This window comes from Ochotona curzoniae, unplaced genomic scaffold (genome assembly GCF_017591425.1).
Source record: "Ochotona curzoniae isolate NIBS_2020 unplaced genomic scaffold, NIBS_Ocur_1.0 contig_3520, whole genome shotgun sequence".
In the NCBI taxonomy this organism is placed as follows: domain Eukaryota; kingdom Metazoa; phylum Chordata; class Mammalia; order Lagomorpha; family Ochotonidae; genus Ochotona; species Ochotona curzoniae.
This window is the reverse complement of record NW_024465894.1, coordinates 11,253,619-11,270,092: the sequence shown is the minus strand read 5'-3', so window position 1 is coordinate 11,270,092 and position 16,474 is coordinate 11,253,619. Positions and strand designations below refer to the sequence as shown.

The window sequence follows — 16,474 nt, the reverse complement described above, 5'->3', positions numbered from 1 at the left end:
ACAAGCTGTGCCTCGTTTGCTGGGTAGAGGCCGAAGCACTCTGGTTCCGCTGAGCCCTCACCAAGCAGGGTGCTGGTGCGGCCTGAGAGCTGAGCAGTGAGTGCGGGGAGGGCCCCGGGTGTCGGGCTTTCCCTGCAAGTCAGGTGTTCATGGGAAGCTTCCTTATTCTAGGTAAGGTGCTTCTAATCAGGCCGAGTACAAAAGCAGCTGCGACTTCCTAATGGCCGAACCGGTGTGGTTTGCACACAGAATGGAAGCAGAGGAGGCTCAGCTGAAAGAGATACGTAGGATGCTTTAGCTACCTGGGGATACACGCAGGGGGACCTCATTGTGAAGGTGCGGTTAGAGCTAGAGGAGAGAGTATGCTTCTTCCAGGGTTTTTGTAAGTTAATACAGGAAAATATTTTAATCAGGTGAAAATAGCTTCACATATCTTTTTTTTTTTAAATATTTATCTTATTTTTGTCAGAAAGTTAGATATATAGAGAGGGGGAGAGACAGAGGGGAAGATTTTCATTGATTTCAAGATTTTCATTGATTCATTCTCCAAGTGGCCGCAATGGCTGGAGCTGAGCCGATCTGAAGCCAGGAGCCAGGTGCCTCTTCTGGGTCTTCCTCACGGGTGCAGGGTCCCAAGGCTTTGGGCCGTCCTCAATTGCTTTCCCAGGCCACAAGCAGGGAGCTGGTTGGGAAGTGGAATGGCCGGGATTAGAACTGCGCTCATATGGGATCCCAGCATGTACAAGGTGAGGACTTTAGCTGCTGGGTTACCGCGCTGGGCCCTCTTTTTCTTTTCCTTTTTTTTTTTTTTTTAAAGATTTATTTATTTTTATTGGAAAGGCAGATATACAGAGAGAGGGAGAGATAGAAAGGGAGATCTCATGTCCGCTGATTCACTCCTCAGTGATCGCAACGGCCCGAGCTGAGCTGATCCAAAGCCAGGAGTTTCTTCCAGATCTCCCGTGTGGGTGCAGGGTCCTGAGCTTTGGGTCGTCCTCAACTGCTTTCCCAGGCCACAAGGGGAGCTGGGCGGGAAGTGGGACAGGAACTGGAGTCCATATGGGATCCCAGTGCGTGCAAGGCCAGGACTTTAGCCACTAGGCTGTTGTCCCGGGCCCAACTTCACATTCTGTTTGCCACTCTCCTTCCCTAGAAGCACCATTGCAGTTTCTTGTGTGCTTTTTACTGGATGTACTCTCTACTAGATTTGTATGTATGTATTTATCACACATATTGGTGTGGTTTTCTCACTGTTCTGTGCCTGCTTTTCATCCCTTTGTGTATTTTCTAGATCATCCCATGTTAGTGAAGACAGATATTTGTTCTTTGTAACAACTATAAATTATTGTATTATTGGAGTGTTTCTTCATGATTTAGCCCAAATTGTCTTGGTGAATGAATGGGACTGTTATGAGCAATTCTGTAAAGCGTCTGCATATCCCTTCTGGCTGTATCAACTCTCCTGATATGGAACGTGAGAGCTGGAAATACATTTTGATCTTTTTACACTTGACTTTCTCTTGCAAACAGCTGAGTTCACAGTGTTTTAAATACCTTTATCTAGGTGCTTTGCACCAGCATGTGGCCATTTACAATGTACAGTTGTTCTTTTCCAGCTTAGGAATCACATTTTGTACTTGATAGAAAACTACCAGACCGTGGTGATTGTCGGCGAGACAGGCTGCGGGAAGAGCACGCAGATCCCGCAGGTGAGTGCCTGTTGCCGGGCCTTCGCACCGGGGGTGGGGTGGCCAGCCCCTTCACCGTGCTCTGTGTTTTCAGCTGTCCTCTCTGGAAGCAGTCAGCTCTGATGCTCACCTCCATCAGGAATCGGTCGCTTCCCCGGCTCGAAAGGTCTGTCTGCCGTGGGGAGATGCTGAGCTCGGATTCCTTTCGTCAAGCTCTCAGGCTTATGAGCTCTTTGCTTAGTATGAAAGTAGCAGTTGTCTTTGATTTATTCTAAATCCAGAATGCTAACTGGATGGCCATCCTCCGAGAGAGAATGCGGGATTTGTTCAAAGAGGTGCACTGCTTAGCTTTTGTCCTCAGATCATTGCAGTTGAGGGGGTCCAGTGGATGAAACCTGGCAATCTGGGAATTATATAGAGTGGTGAGAAGCTTCTCAGATCAGGAACGGCTGTCTGTGGAATGGACATGCTCCGGAAACTGGATTAGCAAAGGTCCGGTATAGGAAACAGGGTTTCAAATGGAGCCTGAATGACTGGTCCTGATGCAGGGATCCTGTGGTCAGCTGTCAGGGATGGAGAGGCAGGGTGAGGTCAGCATACTCTAAAGGCCTCAACTTCACCGGTGAGGAATGGTCGTTAAGTGGCCAACCCTGGCAGTTCCTGCAAATTCTTGTGTTTTCTTATTGTGAATTAGGATAGTAGCTGCCTCATCATTGTGTGGCTTGCCAGATTTGTACTAGGAAATGCACCTGTAGAATCGGTAGCAGAACCCCAGAAGCCTCTGACTGCCCTCCTGTCCCACTAACACCTGGATTAGTTTAGTTGAGTTTATTTTATTTAAAAGGTTTATTTATTTTTATTGTAAAGCCAGATGTACAGAGAGGAGGAGAAACAAAGAGGAAGATCTATCTGCTGATTTACTCCCCAAGTGGCCACCATGGCTGGAACTGAGCCAATCTGAAGCCAGGAGCCAGGGGCTTCTTCCAGGTCTCCAATGCGGGTGGCAGGGTCCTGAGGCTTTGGCTGTTCTCGACTTACTTCCCAGGCACAGGCAGGGAGTTGAATGGGAAGCGGGGCTGCTGGGATTAGTACCGGTGCCTATATGGGATCCCGGCACCTACAAGGTAAAAACTAGCCACTAGGCTACTGTGCCAGGCCTTTGTCTATTTTATAGACACTGTAGCGCAGTATTGTATCTTCTTTTGTCCAATATTATATCTGTGAGAATCTTCCCTGTTGTTGAGAGTACTTAGAGTTTGTTCATTGTCATTGCTACATAATTAGCAAATCACAGCTCGTGAACCAAATCCAGCCTACTGCCTGTTATGGTAAAAGAAACTATTGACACACAGCCACCCCGAATTGCTGACCTGTTGCCTGTGGCTTCTTCCATGCTGTGTCCCAAAGTTGAGTAATTGCTACAGAAAGCCCAAGGGTATCACAGCTGAGAAATGTTATTACCTGGTTTTTACAGGAAAACTGGGCTCATTATCCACTTATGGATGACAGGACATCCTGATATTTATAGGATTGCAGGAGGGAGAAATAGAGAGAGAGAGAGAAGGCGTTAAGAACCAAGGACAAAATCCTGGGAGCATCCTCACTTGGGAATTTGCAGAAGACAGCGCCTGGCTGTTGGGGAGATGGCAAAGAAAGGTGTGTGAACATGGTGGTTTGTCCATGGTCAGAGAAGGCAGCCGCAGATGAGCAGTGAGGCTCAGGAGGGGAGCCAGGGTCATGGCCAGGGAGTATAAGACCGGAGCAGCTCTGGGTTTTTGAAAAGGCCATTCTTGTGGAATCGGGGTGGGAGGAAGTAGTGGGCTATGGTAGTTGTCAGTGAGTGCAGTTGCAGCAGATGTGCTGAGCACAAACAGCAGCCTCTGGTTAGGAGAGTTTCAGAGCAAGAAGATGAAAATCCCCCTGCATTTTTGTGTTTGATTGCCTGGTCCAGACAGGTGGTTGTGCCTGCATACCTATATGGTTCTCGCTCGCTCTGTTTGCCCTCCCACTCTATCCTGAATAGTGGACTTAGTGCGGTGCCCAGACATAATTTCTGAAAAGTTCCCCAAGTGATCTCACATGCAGCTGATGAAAGGCCAGCAGAGAGGAACAGCAGGCAGCAGGGGTTTTGGTGACCTGGAGTCAGACTAGGTACAGATGGTATCAAGAACCCAACGAGTTAGTTACTCTTTACAGGGAGGTAGGAGAGAAGGGCCAGGCTAAATGACAGATATTATTGGTTATAAAGTACTAGTAGTAATAATAGATAATTGTAAGAAGTGCTACAGAAAGTGAGCATTTTGTACGTAGTAATCTGTGTAATCCTTGGTGACCCCTGCTCATATTCCTAATCCCTTTACAGGTGAGCACACGAGTCATGAAGTTGGAGAGTGTAAATAGAGGTGAAAGGCCACATGGGAGCTAATCATTTTAGTGTGTTTTGGAATTAATCTGTGTGGTTATTTCATTGGCTTAGGATGAACTGTGTTATATTAACTATGGAGATTTTCAAGTTCTTTGTTTAAAGACACCAAGGTTTCTACTTGCTCATAGCATGTGGTCATCTTGACTTAGAGGTTTCTTAAATGGCTACACAGCCAGAGATGAGCCAATCCAAAGCCAGGAGGAGCTTCTTCCGGGTCTCCCACGCAGGTGCAGGGTCCCAAGGCCTTGGGCCATTCTCGACTGCTTTCCCAGGCCACAAGCAGGGAGCTGGATGGGAAGCGGGGCCTCTGGGATTAGAATCGGCACTTATATGGGATCCAGGTGCATACAAGCTGAGGATTTTAGCCACTAGGCAGGCCACCAAGCCAGGCCCGGTGACTGTCATTTTAGTTCTGTTTTATATCTGTATTGATTAGGATGATTGGTAATATATTTTATACATGTTTGTAATATGGGAGAAAGAAAAACTATGACATTTTGTTCTTTACAGTTATTTGAAGATAGATTTTGGCTTTTTTTCCCCTGGTACTCAGAGCCCTAGATTGCCTATACAATTAAAAATATATATATATTTAAAAGGAAAATAACAGAAGTGTGAGAGATATCTTCCATGCATTGGTTCATTCCCCTAATGTCCACGGTAGCTGGGGCTGGCCAGGCCAACGCCAGGAGCCTAGGACTCTGTCCAGACCTCCCATGGGAGTGGCTGGAGCTGACTCCTTGCACTGTCTGCTAGCTCCGGGAAGCTGGAATCAGGAATGGGGCCAGGACTTAAACCCAGTGCATCTATAGGAAACACCCATTCCCTACAGTCAGTTTTTAATTAAACTTCCTGTTGAAGTTTAATTAAAGTTTAATTAAACAGGTTGTAAGAAACAATGCAAGAATCCCTCTGTCCCTTTCACACCACTCTGTGTTTATCAAAAGCAGGACAGTGACACTTCAGTATATTACTTCAAGTCCTCCACTTTCCACGTGTGCTCCTACTGTGCGCTTGTTCATTTCTCCTTGGTCTCCTTCAGTCCAGGAGAAGGAGACCTTGGTCTTGCCCCTCATCTCTTATGATCTTAGCACTTTGAAAAAGCATTGTTTTTTGTTTTGTGTTGCTTCATTCGATTTGTATTATTTCGTGTGTGTGATTTGAAGAGAGCTTATGCATTTTTTGGGTGAGAAACCAATGACACTTGGTACAGGATCTAAAGGATTCTGTGGTGCTGGCGCCTTGGTCACCCGAAATGTTAACTCTGGCCCCTTGGTGAAGGTGTTAGGTTTGCTTATCAGACTGCTGCCCTTCCCTTGGGAGTTGGGAGTAGTCCCCTCTCCACACAGTCCCCGCTTACTGACTGGAGTGTGCCTTGGTGGGGCTTGTCTGCAGCACTGATGGGTTTCCTTTTCCTTTTGCCTTCCGCTTCATTGCCTTGTTAACATGGACTCTTCTGCAACAGCTGCCGTGTATTTACCTACTAGATCCTTGGGGTCTGTGGATGTGGATTGATGGGCTCTCACTTTTTCCCTGTGGGTGCAGACTTGCTATTTCCATGGTGGTGTATTTGCTCGAATTCGTCACTGTTGGCCAGAAGGAGCTCCTTCTGTTTGCCTTCAGTGTTCCTTCTAAAAGCCCCCACCCGTTTTAGACCGCTGCCTTGCTTTGTGCATCGCACGCATCACACTTTCTAGGCTCATTGTCTGTTTCCCCTGCCCATTCGCCTGCTCCCTTTCCTGGGCAGAGTGTTCGGAAATCAAGCTCGGGCTGCTAAGGTGTTCATTTGAGTCCTGGTTGACAGATTGAGGAAACACACATGTTACACACGAGACTTGATGCTGATGCCTCTGAATCAGCCCGGCACTCAAGGCCGAGTTGAGCCTGTCCTCATTTGTAACTTGTCTCCAGCAGTGAGAAACTCAGCCCTTGTTACCTGTATTTTTCATAAAATTATACTGTACATATCAGATAGGTTCAGAATTGCTAACCTTGCTAATCCTTGGAAGGCAGCAGACAGTGACTCAAGCCTTGGACCCCTGCCATCCTTGGGGGAACCTGGATTGAGTTCTCGACTCCTAGTTTTGGTCTGGTCCAGCCCTGGCCATTGCGGGGTTTGGGGAGTGATCTAACTGATGGAAAATTGTTGTCCATCTCTTCCTCTCTCTTTACCTTGTTCCTTCTCTCTCTGTACTTCAGAAAAGACGAAAGCAAAAGAACTCACCAGGACTTTTTTTTGTCTGATGTTTAGCATGCTGTGGGCTTATCCTGGGATGGGGTGGTGGAGCAGCAGTGCTGACTGTGTGCTGAGATGTGTTTGTGTTTGCAGTACCTGGCAGAAGCTGGCTGGACGGCGGAGGGGAGAGTGGTGGGAGTGACCCAGCCTCGGAGAGTGGCCGCTGTCACCGTGAGTTGCCTTTCTGTGTCTTCTATTTCCATGTCTTAGTTTTTACCCCTTGTTACAAATGAATTACGCTGTTCTTTATCAATTTAGTTCTCTAGTTTAGAAGAACTGTGAACATTTTATGCAATAAAGTGCTGAGGAAGTAAAAACAAATAATTAGATCCTAAAATCAAAACTAACCACCCAGGAGAATCATTTTGAACTGTGAATGTTGTTGGAAGCGTCTTTCAAAGAAAAAGATGAGTGGGTGGCTGGTTGGGGAGAAACAAATTATAAACAGGGAGTCCTAGTCACACATTTGCTCCTGTTGAATTTAACAAACAGGAAACTGAAGTGCAAGAGGGGTAGTTCCTGATCTTGGGATACATGTGTGTTCACCACGGAAAGTTTTATTAAAGCTTAAAAAGTTAAGAAAAAAGATAACAGAAAGCTTCAGGATCCTACCTACGTTAAGTGGGTTCTCAGGATCCTACCTACGTTAAGTGGGTTCTTCAGTAAGGTCATGGAAAATATGCTGTATGAGGAGCAACATGAATTTAGACATTTTTTTTGTACCTGCACCAAAATGAATTTGCCTTTCAATTCTACTTTTGCATGAGCTTTTAAAGTTTTTAAAAATTATTTTTTGATGTTTGCACGAGCTTTCTGAAGTCTTCCTGTGCTGTAGCTTGCAGCTGGGCAGCAAAAGCGGCGACACCGTGAGCATTCTGTTCCTCGGGAGGGATGAGGGTGCGGGCCCAGCCTGCATGCTCTGTGCGTGGGGCTGTGGGTGGCTTTCAGGGTCCTTGCTGCCAGCCCTAGGGCTCTTGATTTCAGATTGGTGCCTGCTCTCTGCTAGGTGCCTTCCCTGCAAACTGTGAGTCTTTGTAGGAAGGTGGCCTTTGCTGTGACTGTTCAGATCTCTGACCTCAGGCCTGAACACACAGCCACCTGTTTGCTTTGTAATAGCAGGTTTGTCAACGCTACCTTGGGTGGGTGGGGAGGGACACTTAGGTGAAAGAGAGCCAGGGTCGGGGCTCTGCTTGTGAGGAGGGTGTAAAGTCGGCTGGCACTTCCCTCAGTGGACAGCACCATGTTCCCACTTGACAGAGCAAAACTTCCTTCTGGATTCTTTCTTTTCATTTTTTTTTTTAAAAAGATTTATTTATTTTTATTGGAAAGGCAGATTTACACACAGAAGAAAATAGAAATCTTCCATTTCCATCTACATAACTCCCCAAGTGGCTTTAATGGCTGGAGCTGAGCTGATCTGAAGCTAGGAGCCAGGAGTTTCTTCCGAGTTTCCCCTGTGGGTACAGGGCCCCAAAGCTTTGGGCTGTCCTCTACTGCCTTCCCAGGCTACAAACAGGGAACTAGAGCGAAGTGGAGCAGCTGGGATACAAACCGGTGGTCATATGGGATCCAGGCATGTGCAAGGCAAGGGTTTTGGCCACTGAGCCATCGTGTCAGGCCTCCTTCTGGATTTTATGAGGTGGTGGGACTGCAGCCCTACACCTGGTGAGGTGCAGCCCCACACCCAGTCCCCAGCTTATCAGCAGTTTCTCATGCTCCTGGGTGCCGGCTGTTCTGGCAGATGAGCATTCTTCTAGTGCTTGCCGCTGTTCTCTTTGAGACAGCCTGGCAGCGTTACCCTCCAATAACTCATCCTCTTCTTCTTCCTCATGGCATGGTCTTGTCTGGTGGTTTCTATTACTTTTGCCTTACAGAAAGCCCACCTCCTTCCTTTCAGAGTCACACTGGCAGCAGTTGGGCAGCTGTGCATCCGTGTCTATTGCCAGGGTTTGTGGCTGCCTGCTTTGATTCAAGACGGGATGTTTTTTGTTGATAACATGTTATGGTTCTTCTGTTGTTTTTAACTAGCTTTTAAAGAGGGAGCGTAAAATGTTTTTATTTTGTCATTTTTAACCTGTACAAGTTAGTTGTTTTGGTTGTTGTTGTTTAAAGGCCTCCTTATTTATTTGAAAGGCAGAGCAACAGAGATGGAAGAAGAGACAGAGAGAAAGAGGTCTTGCACCCACTGGTTCACTGAATGGCTTCAGGGGCTGGGGTTGGACCAGGGTGAAGCCAGATGCCTGAAACTCCATCTGGTTCTCCAGTGTGAGTGGCAGGGGCCTCCAGCACTTGGGACATCTTCCTCTGCTTTGCTTGATTCACTGGCAGGGAGCTGGATTGGAAGCCGAGTAGCCGGGCTTGGAACAGGTGCGCTGATGTGGAATGTTGGTGTGGGTGCTGGATCAACATGCTGCACCACAGTGCTGCTCCCAGGAGGCTAGTTCTGCTTCTTCCTTAGTTTAGCTCTACCCAGAGTTTATTGTGTGAATTTTGTTCCTGAGGTCCATGTCATAGTGGTTTTTTAGTTAGAAATTATTGATAAATAGTTTACAAGTTGTGTGTAGGTGTGTGTGTATGCAAAACTGGGGGCCGAAGTTTAGAAACTACAGTTAGGGTTAACCTTTCGTGTCTCTGAAGGATGAATGAGTTGCCTAAAACTTAGAGCAGCTTTTCCTGTTTGTGGTTTGGAATCCCAGCCCTTAACCAACTTGCATTTCAGTTCCACGTTTGTAGCCGTGGATAACTTCCATGAAATCACAAGATTTCTGTTGAGAGAACAAAGAGTATGAGTTAATCATGTGTGTTAAGAGAAGTGTCAAGTCTGTGGTGCTTCTCTGGAGGAATGTGGTGTGCATACTAGAACTCACCAACAGTCCCAACCCCAGTGCCTGAGAAGAGGATGGAGACCAAGCCTTAAGCCTTGGCTTGGTCTGCTGGAGGAGCAGTTGGTAATGACTCTCCTTAGACTCAGACGGGCTGCCCTTGGCTTCCAGATGAGGCCCTCCTTGTCCTGTGGCTCACAATGCATTCTTCTGTCTGCCTTGCTTTGTTTTCCTCACTGCTCAGTGTGAGGTCCTCCTGCCTGCCTAAGGAGCTGTGTGCGTCATAGTAGCAAGACCAAGTGCAGGACTGGCTCTGCAGTAAGCACCCAGCATTGGGTATTTGTTTTGATTTTTTTTTTTTAATCGTGTCTTTCCCTATATATATACTTAGTCTGTTGCAAAATGTTTGTTCAGTCTAATTTCCTTGAAGCGGAGTTTTCAACAATTGAGGCAACAGTCTGTGGAAAAACAACAGAGATGAAGGTTGTGGTGTGGCCTGGCTGCTCAGGCACTGGCATGAGGCCCATCTCTGGTAGCACAGTGCCTGGATCCAGTACGATCCAGTACCTGGCCTTGGTTCCCGACCCAAGCAAGCCTCCTACTAATGCAGACCTTAGCTGGCAGCAGTTAGTGGCCTTAGGAGGTGGGCCACTGCCACGCATGGGAGAGACCTGGGTTGAGTTCTCTGCTCCCAGCTTCAGCTGTGCCAAGTCCTGCTCCTGTGGGTATTTGGACAGGGCAGGTACAGGAAGACATTAACCAAGACAGAAGCTCTTCTATATGTCTCCATCTCTGCCACCTTCTACTTCATACGTAAATAAATTTTTAAAGCTTCAAAGAAAAGGAGTCCATGGAATATGACTTTGTTTATAAATGATGAAAGACTTTGAAAATAAAAGTATATTCTTTTTACTGCGAATGTTTACAACTAGTAAGGTAGTAAAAAAAATAAATCAGTTTGGCTTTTTCTTTTTAGACCCAAAAAATGATTATATTTGTGGTGAGAGAATTGGTCCATTTATTCTGATTTGTGTGAGCCTGTTTCTCCCAGGAGCTCCTAGTTTCTCTCTGCGTGCGTTCTCTGTAGCATTTCTTGAGATTGGTAATACAGCAGTCTGTAGGGTTAGATTGGAACAATCACAGCACGGTCCTGGTGAGATGCCGGTTACGTGTAAATGGGCCTCCCGAGGTAGGGCAATGTAGGATGATTGTGGGTTTTCTAAGCTGTTTTGGAAGACTGCTTGGTACAGACCAGCTGCTCTGTGATGACTGGTTCTGCTTTGGCCTCTCAAATCTGTAATTTTAGGTCTCTGGGCAGAGCCGCTTGGGATCCTCCTCCACTCTTCAGGTTCCTAAACAATGATGGGGGAGTAATACCTGCTTGTATGTGGCTTGGACAGTGGGAAGGTTGGTGCCGCCAAGCCTGGGGCTGCGGAGCCTCGGTTACTTCCTGGGCCCACCACACTCCAGACTTGGAGCTCTGGGATGGGAGAGAGCGGAAGAGGTTGCTGCATATGGGCTGGCGTGCCTAGGCCCTGGGAAACCAGGGCTTTCAGGTGGCCTCTGGTTATTATACAGTGAGTGTTAAACACTCCGTTTTGTTTGAAATTAAACTGAGTGATAATCATTACTGCTCTTCTACATTGATGTTCAATCTTTATTTCCAATATTTTTCATTAAAAAGTAATGCCCTTTGAATAGCCTTGCTCTGGACTTCCAGGATTCCATGATGGGGTCTTTGTTTACTGTCCTCCACTCATCTTCTATGTATACCATGTGTTGAGGGATCCGATTCTTCCTGTATCTGTAGACTTGATATATATTACTTATTTTGTTTTCTGCTTTTATTATGTTATGTTAACTTAGGTCTTAATACATCTTATAAATCTTAATAAGTTTTATTCATGCATTTGCCTTTTTAGATTTTTTTTTAGGCTGTGTTTGTCCTCCTTTCCCCTCTACTGGCTGTGGTAACTTGGACACTGTTACACATTACATTAAGTATCTGGCTCTTGAAAAAATATACATTTTTTTTTTTTTACTGCCAATGAAAAATGAATTTTGCCCAGTTTAGAATTTGATGATTTGTCTCATGATTGTATGGTCCAGTGCAAGGTGATTGATTTTATTCTGTTTCTTTAAAGGCATGGAGAGAGAAAAAGCTGTCCCTGGTTGGTTTGTTCTTTCTTCAGGAACAGGATCTTTTATTTTTTTTTTTTCACTTTTTAAAAAAAGATTCCTTTTTCTTTTTGTTGCGAGGCAGATTTACACAGAGAAGGAGAGACAGGGAGAAAGATCTTCCATCCACTGGTTCACTCCCAATGTGGCTGGAACGGCTGGAACTGAGCCATCTGAAGTCAGGAGCCATGAGTGTCTGGGTCTCCCACACAGGTGCAGGGTCCCAAGGCTTTGGGCCGTCCTCCACTGCTTTCCCAGGCCACAGGCAGGGAGCTGGATGGGAAGCGGGTCAGCCGGAACATAAACAGGCACTCATATGGGATCCTGGTACATGCAAGGCGAGATTTAGTCACTAGGCCATTGCGCCGGGCCCACTGGATGAATCTTATTCTTCTGCTTTGTGTGCCAGATTTAGAGCTGAATTTTTGGCCAACCTTAAATAACTTCTGACATGCCTATGGTTTTTTTGAATTTCTCTTTGGCTTTAGTCTATTGAATTTTAGTTGTGATTTGTTTTAGTTTTTTAAAATTTTATTTTATTCTTATTGTAAAGTCAGCTATACAGAGAGGAGGTGAGACAGAGAGGAAGATCTTCTCTGTTGATTCGTTTCACAATGACTGGAGCTGCACCGATCCGAAGCCAGGAGCCCAGAGCTTCTTCTGGGTCTCCCACGCAGATGCAAGGTCCCAAAGCTTTGGGCCATCTTTGACTGCTTTCCCAGGCCACAAACAGGGAGCTGGATGGGGAGTGGGGCCACTGGGATTAGAACCAGTGCCCATATAGGATCCTGGCATGTGCAAGGCGAGGACTTTAGCCACTAGGCTACTGCGCCAGGCCTGATTTTTTTTGTTCTTGGCCTATAACATCTTTACATGATTTCATCTTTATTGTGTATGTTCTTGTAAATTGCCCCATCTTTACATGATTTTCTTTTTATTGTGTGTGTTTTTGTAAATTGCCCCAAGATCATGACAGAATGAACAGAAGTATGTATTTAATAAATTGCAAAAATTACCATGTTTATTTTCTAATAACCTGCTCTGTTTCTTCTCCTTTTCCAGTGTGTTCGCATGCTATTTAAAAAGTAAATTACCATAGGTTTTCCATAGTGTGTGTTCTGGGCAGTAATTTCTATGTCTCTATTTTCAGCATGATCTTTCTTCCCAAAGGTTGCAGGGAGAGTGGCTGAGGAAAGGGGTGCAGTGCTGGGCCATGAAGTGGGCTACTGCATCCGTTTTGACGACTGCACCCACCCGCAGGCTACGAGAATCAAGGTGACGTGTTCCAGCCGCTCCCTTGGGACAGAGAAGCGGGAGGGGATTAAAGACCCGCACCATTGCTGCTGTACAGCACACTGAGGTCAGGCTAGAAAGCATCAGACATCCGACCCTCGGGGACTCCAGTCTTCCGTAAAGAACAGAGTCCTTTAGAAAAATCTGGGCATTTCAGCCCAGAAAGGACCTCAGCAGTGTTTGTGGAGTTGGAAGAGGTAAAGGAGATGGGGGTGATTTACCTGACCAGTTCTGACAGCTGTCTTTTCCTGTGTGTGTTTTATTTTTCCCCCACTGACTTGACCAAGGGATCGCAATATAGATACAAGACTTCAGGAAAGACTGGAAAAAAAAAAAGAGGGACAAAGTAGCTTAATCAAGTGTAGGATTTGTAAATGATGGTCTCGCTAGTTGGAATGTTTCCATTTTCATATGATAATGAATTTTCTCTGTGTTCTTTGACCTAGTTGCTGATATTAAGATAATTAGTGTCAACAGTAATCAGTGGGCAAGCAGCTCCACAGGGTACCTGCTGGGTGCCGGGTGTTGCTGGGCTGGGACCAGGCTAATCAGCTAGCAGGAAAACAGTGAATGAAACACCCTGTTGAAATGGAAACTGGTTATTAGAATCCCTCTTATCTCTCAATTTGCAGAAGAGGAAAATTAAAGATGATCAGAGTTGCTGAATGCGCAATGTAGTGATTTGTAAAAATACAGACCTTGTTTTCTGAAGTCCTGTGTCCTGTTACCTTTGCTACTCATTTTGCTAGATAAAAAGAATATTTAATCTAGCTACTTTCCTGTGGATTTTGTAGCCAAATGATCCCTGTTGAGTCTGTGGTGAGACGTTTTTGAGTTCTATTCGTGTGCTGGCGTAAAGACACTTAGTCCTCGAGGGGTGGCTGTTGTCTGCAGCGCCTTCTCACTTTGGCTGCTTCTTAGGCATGTGACAGCTAGTACCAGTTCAAGAAACACAGAAGGAGTACATTCTGCTCGTAGCAGCAAAGCAAAGCCTAAGCACGGAAACACCAGGATACAGCCCTCGAGAGAGAGATTGAGGCTTGTTGACATATTGGGTTTAGTTTTGGATGAGAGTAACACTATCCAGTTATTTCTACATGTTTCTGAAGCATTCTATAAGCATTCCTTAGTCCAAAATAATAATAGCTACATTCCTGAACGCTTTGCTTGTGCTAGTTCCTCTGTTAATGGCTTTGTTGCACTATGTTACTTAGTTCTCACAATAACTCTGAACGGTGGATATTTTTATTACCCTGTTTACCTAAGAGGAAGGAGGCTCAGAGAGGGTGCCTTGCTTATCTAGGTTCACAGAGCTGGTAAGAGGTAGAGCCAGGATTTGAACTTCAGCCACTCTGACACTAGGGCCCCTATTCTTAACCATGACCCCAGTCTAACTTCTGTGACATGCTCTCAGTGGAGGTTGAGTTATTAACCTTGAGAGCCACCATTTGTCGTCTTTGGGGGGCATTTCAAGGGCAGTTCTCTCAGGCCCATAGAATTCCCTCGGGCACATACAGTTTTATCCTCACTGTCCACTTGTTAGCAGTATCAGTGGTGCAGGCCTGGGGAAATGGGACTTGGCTGACAGCCCTGTGATAAAGGCAGGTGAAATGCTGCTAACAGATTGTAGACACAGGTGAGTCCTGTGTCTAAGGTAAGTGGGGAGCATCCTCAGTCCTCACAGTCCTGTGTGAGAGTTGATCTGCACACATACTTGTGAAGAGGTTGTGCATGGCGCTTTGCAGAGTTGCATTTGAACTTAAAAAAAAAAAAAAAAGCCATGAGACAGTATAAATGAATTCTGTCTGAAACTTTGTTTTTATTTTTTTAGTTTCTTACTGATGGGATGCTGGTCAGAGAGATGATGGCTGACCCACTGTTAACAAAATACAGGTAAATGGGTTATTTCTATGATAAGTTTTTTTTTTTTTTTAAAGATTTATTTTTATTATTTTTCATTGGAAAGGCGGATATACAGAGAGGAGAGACAGAGAGGAAGATCTTCCGTCCGATGATTCACTCCCCAAGTGAGCGCAACGGCCGATACTATGCCGATCCGAAGCCAGGAGCCTCTTCCGGGTCTCCCACGCGGGTGCAGGGTCCCAAAGCTTTGGGCCGTCCTCGACTGCCTTCCCGGGCCACAGGCAGGGAGCTGGAAGGGAAGCAGGGCTGCCGGGATTAGAACCGGCGCCCATATGGGATCCCGGGCGTGCAAGGCGAGGACTTAACCACTTGCGCCACCGCGCCGGGCCCTATGATAAGTTTTTAAAAATTTCCCGAGTCCACGAATAGATTGGGAAGTGGTAACAGCTGGTAATAGTCATCTCAAAGCTTTTCTCTTGACCCATTTGGGTCCTTGATTGTGTTTTTCTTTGGAAATTGGGTAGTACTGTTTCTAATAGACAGCCCAAACTGGGCAGATTAAGCTCGGTTTTATTGAAACAGCCTGTTGATGTGTCCTGTTGATTTGCCTCGGTCACACCCCAGGAGCAGTAGTGACTGACGTCCGGCCCAGCAGAAAGCTAGCGGCAGTGTGTGCTTGAGTGTGGCGCACAGTCCCAAGAGCACTTCTCCCTTTCTCCCATTCCTGCGTGTTGTCGTCCGTCCGTGTGACAGTGAGGTTGTCTCAGACTCTGTGCTGTGCGGGAAGATGTCACGTTGGCCTCCCTGGTCCACAGATATCACAGCTGTGGTCATCTCTCTGCCCCTTTGGCAGTTTCTGCAGCTGGACAGTCTTCATGTGACTGGGCCCTGTTGCAATTGTTATGTGCTCTGTGGGGTTATAGGTTATGATGGCATTTTAAATCAGGTGTTAAGTCCTATTGGAGGCCAGTGTGGGTGGTAGAACTCTTTACAGATAGTAATAAACACACCCTCTATTTCACTGTGATGTGTTGATGTCACCCTTTTTTGTTAGCTTTAAGAATTCTCTCATTGTCAAAGAAGAGCGACCTGAGTGTACTGTTGATGCCAGGTGGCTACATGGGAGTTACAGACCTGGAAGTCCTTGGGGTGATCCCAGTGGCATGATGTAGAGGGGCTGGTCATACGCCCACTGAGCGCCTTCCTCTGCTCCTTAGTGCCATCATGCTGGATGAAGCCCACGAAAGGACCTTGTACACTGACATTGCCATTGGCTTGCTGAAAAAGGTAGGACTTCATGCCAGAGTTTTGTGTAAGGTGTTTTTGTTTGGTTGTCCGGGTAAGAAAGTTACCATAGCAATTTGGGAAATCCAGCAGAGTACACATACAAATTAAAATTCATAATCCTGTTCATTCAGGGAAAAACATTAGTGGGATGCTTACTGCTTGTGTCTGTTTTAGCTTACTAGGAGTTGGAATGTATATGTAGATTTGTATTTTGCTTGTTTCCCATAACATTTCCTTAAGATCATTTCTTAATCTTGTCATTTAAGTATCCTTTGACTCATTTTTTTAAAAAGATTAATTTATTTTTTAAAATTAATTTATTTTTGTTTGAAAGGAAAATTTACACAGAGAGATATTCCATCCACCAATTTACTGCTTAAATGACCACAAGGCTGGAGCTGGGCTGACCGGGAGCCAGGAGCTTGGAGTCTCCTCTGGCTCTCCCACATGGGTGCAGGGACCCAAGGACTTAGGTCATCTGCTGCAGGTGCATAAGCAGGGATCTGGGTGGGAAGTGGAACAACCAATTCTTGAACTGGTGCCCACATGGGATGCCAGCACCGCAGGCAGGAGCTTAACCTATGTCATAGTGCTGGCCCAAATCACATTATTTTTAATTACTATATAATATGTCCCCATCAGAAAGTATTTAACCCTTTCCCTATTCTTAGGCCTGTATTTG

The 16,474-nt window shown here is 45.9% G+C and overlaps 1 protein-coding gene across 3 annotated transcripts in view; it reads left to right on the top strand.

Annotated features, from left to right (window-relative positions):
- DHX35 (DEAH-box helicase 35) overlaps window positions 1–16,474 on the top strand; it is a 57,000-nt gene that overhangs the window by 6,291 nt on the left and 34,235 nt on the right. For 2 of the 3 annotated variants that reach the window (XM_040981471.1, XM_040981470.1), the window contains exons 3-7: window positions 1,617–1,709; window positions 6,443–6,520; window positions 12,520–12,624; window positions 14,474–14,535; window positions 15,723–15,792. In XM_040981471.1, coding sequence (XP_040837405.1) covers window positions 1,617–1,709; window positions 6,443–6,520; window positions 12,520–12,624; window positions 14,474–14,535; window positions 15,723–15,792 — 408 coding nt within the window. The remainder of the gene's footprint in view (window positions 1–1,616; window positions 1,710–6,442; window positions 6,521–12,519; window positions 12,625–14,473; window positions 14,536–15,722; window positions 15,793–16,474) is intronic. The other variant, XM_040981472.1, reaches the window with a different exon arrangement.